The sequence below is a fragment of the Enoplosus armatus genome, chromosome 7, assembly GCF_043641665.1.
Source record: "Enoplosus armatus isolate fEnoArm2 chromosome 7, fEnoArm2.hap1, whole genome shotgun sequence".
Taxonomy (NCBI): Eukaryota; Metazoa; Chordata; class Actinopteri; order Centrarchiformes; family Enoplosidae; genus Enoplosus; species Enoplosus armatus.
This window is the reverse complement of record NC_092186.1, coordinates 11,620,517-11,630,007: the sequence shown is the minus strand read 5'-3', so window position 1 is coordinate 11,630,007 and position 9,491 is coordinate 11,620,517. Positions and strand designations below refer to the sequence as shown.

The 9,491-nt window shown below is 44.0% G+C and overlaps 1 protein-coding gene across 1 annotated transcript; it reads right to left on the bottom strand.

The window, feature by feature from the left end:
* Positions 1 to 371: 371 nt before the first annotated feature.
* Positions 372 to 8,992, bottom strand: colgalt2b (collagen beta(1-O)galactosyltransferase 2b). The gene is made up of 11 exons (XM_070908316.1): positions 8,964 to 8,992; positions 8,713 to 8,830; positions 8,171 to 8,305; positions 7,870 to 8,074; positions 6,667 to 6,786; positions 6,183 to 6,256; positions 5,708 to 5,814; positions 5,054 to 5,186; positions 4,616 to 4,743; positions 4,260 to 4,466; positions 372 to 1,603 (listed from the first exon to the last, which is right to left on the bottom strand). The coding sequence occupies exons 1-11, from the start codon at positions 8,975 to 8,977 to the stop codon at positions 1,330 to 1,332; spliced, it is 1,515 nt and encodes a 504-aa protein (XP_070764417.1). The 5' UTR covers positions 8,978 to 8,992; the 3' UTR covers positions 372 to 1,329.
* Between the last annotated feature and the right edge of the window lie 499 nt (positions 8,993 to 9,491).

Sequence of the window (9,491 nt, the reverse complement as noted above, 5' to 3'; positions counted from 1 at the left end):
GCTCAAGCCTCGGATTTATTGGGAGGTTGCAGCTCCTTTCATGTTTTACCACTGTTTCGTGAAATGCCACGAGGCTTATTTTCAGGAGGTTTAAGGAGGGAAAACCAGATATCAGAAGGTCATGTGAACAGTTGCAGCAAGTTTATGCTTGCAACCCATTTAACAATAATATACATTACTTAATGAAAGCTCTATTTTAATCCCACGGAGATCAAGAGTGCAGTACGTTGTCATGGGTTTGAATCTTCTTCTTTTCATTCGCTTCTGTCTCCAAACTCTCTGCCAACAATCCAATAATGATCAAAATTACTGTAAGAAGAAAGGTAACATCTGCGTCAGTTTGTGCTGCAGCGTGAGTGAAAACACAGAAATAGAGAAGATGTTTTATTGGTTCTGCCCAGCACCAGAGCCGAAACGAAGAGCAGCCTGTGTTGAGGACATGAATAATCCAGTTTTTCCAAAATATTTAACACATATAAATTCTGAAAGCAGGAGGTCTGAAGTGGACAGAGTTGCATGTCATGCATCCTGCAGGCTACATGAAATGTTTGACTGACGCGCGGACATGATAACTAGCAGGACCAGCCCGCTGTGCAAGAGAGATATTTGCAATGACAGAAACACTAATGATATCCATTACTGCCACGCTGCTGGGCAAAGAAGGGCCATACTCTCAGTGTGTGTGTGTGTGTGTGTGTGTGTGTGTCTGACGTCATCTCTTGGGTACGGTATGTCAGCCTCCCTCCTCCAACACATGTTCAGTTCTGTAAACACATGCACATGTCCAAACACACACACACACAGTTTCACATGCACACTTTAGAGCTGTTTTCAGACAGCTTTAAGATTCCTTTATTCCTCGGCTGTCCATTAAAAAAAACACATCTGTTCTTTTTAAATAGCAATAATCTTCTCAAACAACAAAAGCAAAATTGATTTGTGAGAATGTTTTTTTCTTCTTCTCCTGCAAATAATGTTAGCTGTCTTCCATGTGTTTTTCTCAGGCCGTAACTGTCTCCGCATGCCCAGAGGAGGCACATGGGGAATAAATAAAGCTTTTGTCAAAGGCCTGCTGCCCTTCGTCACAGATCCTGCTCTTCTTCCTCCTCTCAGTGTCCCTTCATCAGGCAGCAAAGTAGATTGACATCTTAACTCTGCTTTTAGCCATTTGGACACCAGTGTGTGTGTGAGTGTGTGTACGAATGAATGTACAGTATGTCAGCTTTCAGTTCAAGTGTCTTTTCAAGTGTGTGTACACATGACATTTACGGTGTGTACACGGCATAGTAAACACGAGTCTTTCTCTCCGAGTCTCAGAGCTCTGCTATATCAGAGTTCGTCCCGCGAGGCTCGAGCTGCAGGAGGCGGCGAGTCTCCAGTGACGCTGTTCTGTGCCACAGCATGGATGCTGCCCTGCTGGGCCGTCTTGCGGGCGTGCTGCCGGTCCCAGTCGGTGGCCACGGCCTCGTCGTCCCAGATGGTGGAGGTCTCTGTGTCACTGATGTAGCCTGGCTCTCCGGTGTAGTGTGTGGGATAGATGAGCAGTGGCTCCACGGAGAAGGCCTTCAGGTCCCGCGGCTCAAAGTGTGTCATGTACTCAGTGCTGAGGAGGATGAGGGAAAAACAAAGGTGATTATGATAATTGATGAATAATTTCAGCCATAAGATATTAAAAATGGCTGCAACAATTTCCCAGTGCCCAAGGGGATGTCAAAATTGTATAAAACCCAAAATATTCAGTTTACAATCATAAAAAACAGAGAAAAGGACGATATATATATATATATATATATAGTACATAAGAAGAAGGTTGGGGAGGTGGAGGGAGCAAACAGTGCTGCAATGATGTTTACATGACTATTTAACATTTTGCAACACTTCTGACGCATCTCATCCTGTTAGCTGGAAGTTCTGGTGTCCATACTCGATGTACTTTAATGTCACCACAGACAGCAAATTTACAGGATATCAAACAGGGGAACAGGATACTCTTCTCTACTGCAGAACAATGTAGTCATAATAACATAATAGTCAACTAGTGTCTATAGCTGTCAGATAAGTGTAGAATGAAAAGCACATTGTTTCCCTCTGAAATGTAGCAGAATTAGAGCTGAAGCCAATTATCATTTAATCAATCAACTATTCTGATGATTGTGTCAAACTTCTCAAATGGGAGGATTTGATGCTTTTCTTTGTCATGTATGTAAGTAAACTGAAGATCTTTGGGTTTTGGACTGTTGGTCGTTAAAACAAACCATTTGAAAACCTCACTGTCTGTTCTGTAAATTAAAATGTGCATTTTCCACTCTTGAGATGCAATCCTGAATAGAATAGAAGTATTAAGTGCCAAAAAATGAAAATACAGGCAGGCCTACTCAAGTAAAATAGCCTACAAGCACCTCAAAATTGCATTTACTAGTTGAGTAAATGTTACTTACATCACAGTATACGACCAACACCAGGGAACATTTAATCCCAGCCGATCAAAGTCACAACTTCATGTCATCTCAGTAAACTACCATCATATTGTGTCACACGTAAAACAGCACACAGCTCTACTATCAGCCTGCAGGGAGGAATGGAGGGCTGTGTGGGTGTGACACGTCAGCCAGGCGGAGTCACACTCGTGCAGACAGAGGTCGCCACAGAGGTCAACTCCCTGCCGCCCGGTCGTCTGTTTAAAGCCAGTCGGCACTCCGCGAGGACGATGAAATGCTACACCTTTATTAGAGCTCAAAGGAGCTGACCGGCTCCAACAAACACACTAACAGTTCACTGTCATGAGTTTCTCTTGCTTCTGTTTATGTGAACAAAAGTGAGTCATAAAGAAAAAGGGAAAGGAGCATTTTACTGAGTTTAAGAAGTCTCACCATACAGCCTTCCTCCCTCTAAAAAGCAACATACCTGATATAACAGCCACAATTTAAACAGAGCACATAATCCCCTGCTGTTGATTTACATAAAATACACATTTTACATGTTTTCCCTGTCCATATTTCCCATTTATTTCACTTTTGAACAAACTCACCTTCTCTCACTGTTGAATACACACACAGCATATTCACCAGTAATCTATACACTGCACACTGGACACACATCTCCATGTATTTATATAGTAACACACACTCACACAGTGTCCATCTCTACCCCACCCCCATGCTCAGGACTCTATCAATGGGAATCCTGTCCCCTTCTCCAACCAGCAGGAAGAGCCGCGCTGGCCCACATTCCTCAAAGAGAGAGAAGGAAGGGGGAGGAGAAGCGGGTGACACAGGGTGGGAGTAGGTGTGCAAAAAAAGTTTGTTGAGGAGAGTGAGGGAACGTAAAAGAAGTTTAAATAAAGACATGAAAATGAGAGGAGAGCTGGGAAAGTTAGAGGGCAGACTTAAATGATAAAAAGGTATAAAATGGGAAGGAGAGAGGAGGTGGAGGTGGAGGTGGAGGTGGAGGAGAGCAGGGCACGGCAGGAATCCCCAAGGAGAAAGGAAACAGAAAAGCAGGCATTGTGTGTCCTGTGCAAGACACCGTACCCACTGAACCCCAAGAACAATCCATGCCCTGTGTGTGAGGGAGCACAGACGAAGAAGAAGAAGAAGAAGAAGAAGGGGGTGGGGTGCTGGAAAGTGAAAAGAAGAAAGAGGGACATAATCAGGGGGAAGGAGAGAGGGAAAAAGGATAGACGTAGAGACATATAGGGAACAGAACTGGATGGAGGTTGTGGTCTACCGCTGGAGAACAAACTAGAAAACTACGCTCTGTCCCGCAGTCTAAACGGGACACGAACGTGCATGTTTGTGTCTATGTATAGATAATTACTGTACAGTAGGTCCTTTAGTATTTCTGCACTGGTTTATTGCCCGAGACTGGTTTTTGTGCATGCACATGGTCCATGCATGCCTAAATTTCACTAACTGTGTAATTTAAATGGAGCTTTTACTTTAGCATCTTCACCTTTATTCTGAGTGTGGATTACCTGATATCGTCTTATGTCAAAGTGCACCTGCCATCATCTATTTGTGGTCCTCAGTAAATATTTGTTCATCTGTCCATGAAACCAGACCGTCTAAAAAGGGTCTTTATACAGAAATATACTTCTTTCTGCAGCTTTGTGGTTTTCTACATCACGTGCCGTCAATAAAACTGCATGCATTTGTATCGCATGTGCATGTTATTCCTGTTACCTTTAGTGTATTGCATTGCACTGCATTGCACGCAGCACTGTAATTTGAAATCAAAGAAAACTTGAAGTAAAGACTGACTTAGGGTGTTTGTTGAACATGACGGGCAGAAACTCGTCGACAGGCAGCATCCTTGTGAAGGGCTCGGCAGCCAGTAGTTTCCTGGCTCCTTGCTGTGACAGCGCGTAGCCAAGTGTCCAGTAGGAGTAGTCGGCCTCAACCAGGTTGTTTACACCATCCACGGACTGCTCCGGCTGCTGCACCTGCATACGCTTACGCCCCACGTAGCTAGAGCAGAGACAGGGAGAGTGTGTTGACAAGGCTTCACACAAAAATGGGTGCATTCATTTGGAAAAACAAGCTGTGAGTGTGTGTGTGTGTGTGTGTGTGTGTGTGTGTGTGTGTGTGTGTGTGTGTGGATGGGTGGGCGTTCTTACATGAGGTCCCAGTCCAGCTGGGCTTTGTCTATGTCATCCATTATGGCCTGCAGCCGTCGTTTAAACCTGGGCTCAAACCTCACGTCATCCTCTAGAACAAGAACACTCTGTAGGCCTCGCTCCAACACCTGACGGTCAGAGAACACAAACACTCAAGTTAAAATGAAGGAATAACTGCTGTGGTTTTGCCTGATTGTCCCTCTCTTTTACATTATTCCTGGTGATGATTGAGCTGTGCTTACTCATCTTATTTTAACTATAATGTGCATTGAAAAATTATAACAAGAAATGCAAACTAGAGGTAGGCAGACAGACTCTGTGTTGAACCTCACTGTACGTTACATCATAAAACTGGTCAGATATTTGCTACAATGCAGGTTGACCACAAGCAGCAGATGTCCACCTACACAATGAGACTTACTCTCTCGCTGCTCTCACCTGTATCCATATAGAGTGATGGCTGAGGAAGCAACCAATCTCCCCTCTGGTCAGGACTCGGCCAGAGTAAGGGTCCTTGTAGCGCGGCATCATCTCTATTCCCAACGCCTGCAGCTGGGATGTATTGAGAGCCCTGAGAGAGAGGGAGAGAGGGGATGTAGGAGAAGTAGTGGGAAAAGAAGGATATAACTTAAAACTTGTCATTACGCAGCATTATGAGTCTGTCGTCAGTGAAAACAGCATCACTGCAAAACACAGCAGAGTCAGACTCAGCGAGTTGCAACAAGTAACACAATTTGCCAGACAAACAAAGGCTGGAAGAAGGATTAGGACATTCTCAACGGTGGATTAAAGTAAGCGCTGAGGGGGGAAAGCAAGTCAAGCATATTGCTACAAACACTCTACAATCTCTGTTCAGACAGGATGTTTGGATATAGATGTCGGGAAAAGTAGCGACAGAAGACTGAGCATCACCTTAGCTGATGCTCAATCAGAACAGTTAGTGCATCAGAAGTAGAAATCAGTTTTATGTAGAAAAACTAAACTCTATCACAGAGAGTGGGAGGTGGTTTTCTTTCGGGATTAAATCAGCCTTCAGTTCAGTCAATCAGTCAGTTCAGCGAGAGCATGCAGGGCTGTGTGTTTGTGACCTACTTGCCGTCCACTGCATCTGTCAGCGTGGCATGTAGACCCAGTGAGGCCATTGTTTTCAACATCCTGGTTCTTCTGTCCAGTCGACGCTTCAGGTTGATCAGGAAAATCTAAACATTTAAACAGGAAAAATGGAAGTTCATTTAAGAGAAAACATTTCCTTTCTCTGAAATCTCATTCTGGAAGTATATTCCTAATGTTTTTCTAGTATGTTTTTTGTTCAGTGTCACTGTTTCTTTTTGTAGAATAGGAGATGCATAATGCAAAGAAACACAGGACAGATACAGGACTGCCTTGGTAGCAGAAGTTAGGGTCTGAGAAGTGAAGGCAAAGGAAGAAGAAGAACATGGAGACACAAGGAAAGGAGAGAAACTGCCACAAAAACAGGAAGTGGGAGTTGCTGATTAACAGTAAATATACAAAGACACAGAAGTGGAAGAGCTCCTGTTCCTCCAGGCAGAACCAGCAAATAACTCACTTTATCAAAGCCTATCGTGTCCTGCGGCGATGGCGGAGAGTACAGGTGCTGAGAGGGCTCAATGTCGTGGTCAACTGTTGAGAGAGAGAGGAAGGAGGCGAAATGTTAAGACAGCAAAAACAGGAAAAGAACTGAATTTCTTCTGAATTGTGGTGTTTTATTTAATTTGGTTTTATTTACAATCTGAGCAGAGATAAGAGCAGCGAGGGAGGCCAAAAGGAAGAGAAAGTGAGAGGGAGGTGGGGGGTTGACAAAACAGGGGGGGGGGGGGCACAGAGAGACAATGAGGGGGAGGGGGATTAAAGCAGAGAGGGCTGACAGGATGCAATCAAGAAGGGTCATGGAGGTCAAGAAGGAGAAGAAACAAACCCGAGATGTGAAGTAATCAAGGAGTGACAGACAGTAAAGTCACAACAGCTGGAGTGTGTGTGTGTGTGTGTGTGTGTGTGTGTGTGTGTGTGTGTGTGTGTGTGTGTGTACTCACTCAAAGCCTCCGTGATGGTGTGTATGAAACTCTCGCTTTCATCTTCCACATTCTGCTGTGCTTTGAGAGGAACGGGCAGTAAACCGTAATGTTCTCTGTTACACACATACATCTGAACACCTGGAAAACACACACACACACACAGGATTCTGTAAATACAACCTCTTGACCCAAACATTTCAAATAAACATGCAAATTAGACCACCCTTGGGTCCTCATACCTCATCCCACATGCACGAGTAGCCTGCACGCTACAGAAAAGCAAATAAAAACTCCCACAACAAATGAACTGCTTGATGTTACGCATAAAGCTCCAGTAAATGAACACAGGACAGGGTTATGACAATGTGACACACAGATACACACTTTTTACATTTCAGTTTAGTTTGTTTTAGCATAATATGGGTTCAAATATTCTTGTTTAAAGCAAGCTTATGTAACTTTTACTAAAAAGCAGCCACTGTGGCCACAAAAGACATTTACAGGATAACAGTGAATGCTAAAATGTAGTGTAACAATAGAAGAAGTAAATTCATAAAGTCAGTGTACTGACTTAGTGATGTCAACTGCACAGCAAAATCATCTGACATTTGTTAGCATTAGCTAACATTAGCCACCATAAGCTACTGGTCAAGCAAGGCTGAGTGTGTTGAGTTGAATAAGGTGTGTTTTATTGCTTATGAATTAATTTTACTTGTAAGAAGAAGAAGAAGACGAAGTATGTGTTACCTCTTCTCACGTTGATGCCGTATATTTACATGTACTTTTATGCACTGTTGTAAGTATTGAAGCTAATTTGCGAGATGGAGGAAAATCATGCCTCTGTGAGTGTGTTTGTGTGAATGCTTTTATGTGTTTACTTTTCCGTTGGCAGGCGGCTGCCGCACAATCTTGTTGTCTATGGAAAGCTTAATGGCTCTGTTTGTTCCCTACGGATGATTGCTAACACACAAATCTACAAACATTGATATTGTTGCACACATGCACCGTCAGGACAAACACATGGATCCATTTTTCTGTCTTTATCTGACACATGTGTATAAATATAAAGCAGCACACACACGCAGATTAAAAACCAGTTCGCAATCGACTACTACTGAATCAGTGAGGTCACTGACAGTCCTCTGTTCACCAAAGTCAAGCTGCCATGTTGGATTTGCAGCCCTGCTACAAATGTAGTAGTTTGTTGTGAGTTGGGCTGACCTGCTTGACGTGCCGAGAAAGCAAACACCATAATGTCATCAAACGCCCAGCTGTAGTCCGGGTGAGGAGGGTGGAAGGCCAGGTCCCTGCTGGATTCACGACGCAGGTCCAATAAGAAGGTGCTGTGCACCATGGGAACAGGGAAACAGCCGAGTCGCTTCCACTCCCTGATCGGCTGGTAGTCTGGGGTTCGCTTATAGTAACCCTGACAGAGAGGAGGGAGACGAAGAACACCAGGTTCTGTTAATAAATCCAGCTCAGTGGATGGACAGATGTATGAACTCCAAAGTCCAAACTGTACCTGTGGGGTGATGCCACACCAGAAGTTGGAGTAGAGCGAGCGAGACTCTAACATGGGAGCCACCAGGGTCAGGTTTTCAGCCATCAGCAGGTTCAGCACACGGGGGTTGGTCAACAGGTTGTCACTGTCTACAAACTACAGAGGGGACAGGGTCTGAGTCACTCATCATATGATATCAAGATAGACTGGTGGTCTATTAAATATGTGTCTAGTCAAAAATAACCTGAACAAAGAAAAAACAAATGTAATCAAGACGAGTGACATTAACTTAAACTAAGTTACAGTTAAACACAAATTACAAATATCCCTATTAGATATATACGGTGCGGTGTAGATCAGGCTATACGTACGGTCAAAATCCAAATCATAACATCGCAATAGCATTTAATTAATGACCCCGAGTTGAAAATGTAAAAATCACTTGATGTTCCCAGTTCTGAGATTAACTGAAGGCAGAGCACTGACGTCGTTTCAGCTGTTTCATTCATGCTACACAATCACTGGCTCCTTGGCCAGCAGTGTGGCTAGTATCTAAGTCTTACTAGTATGTAGTCAGCCCATCGTTCCCTGGCAGCCTTCAGCGCCGCCTGTCTCAGCTTCATCACATGGTTGAACCTTGAAGGAGGCCAGTGCTTCGGACCCCACTCATCTGTGTAGGACCTGATACAGAGATATATTCCTATTAGAAAACACTAAATATGTGAGGAAACCAGAGCAAATCAGGGATAGAAGCCAAGTCTGAATTTCTCTGAATAGCTGCTAATAAATGATTCCTGTGGAAACCGTGACTCACTTCGGCTCCTCCATGGGTCTCCACTCCACGTAGTGGTAGACACTCTGGGCTCCCTTCAGCCATTCCTTCAGCATGGCAGTGGTGTTGTCCATATTATGGTCTGTTGCTGCCCTGAAACACCGACACAGACAACACTGTCATGTCAAATGAAGCAAACTCTTGACCATCCATCGCATGACAGAACATCCACAGACAGTTTCATGCTGCCTGTTGGAGTGCCTCTGCTAAACACTTGAGACGTAAACAGATGTGCAGAAACAAGCTTCTTAGCATGTCAGGACTGTCTTCTGGGACGAGACCCTCTGGAAAAACAAAAGGATGTGAAGCTGAAACATTATGCAGAAATCTGCAAACTGTCATTAGCTTGAGGTTGTGACATTCAGACAGCATGTTATGGAAAAAGACTTTCAGGATTTCCAATTCAGCCTCAGTGTTGCAAAGCATCCTTACTGCAGACAGATATTACACTGAGGCATTCTGGGTAATAAATGCTAACACAACGCTAGAGATGGGCTGCCACTTGTCTAA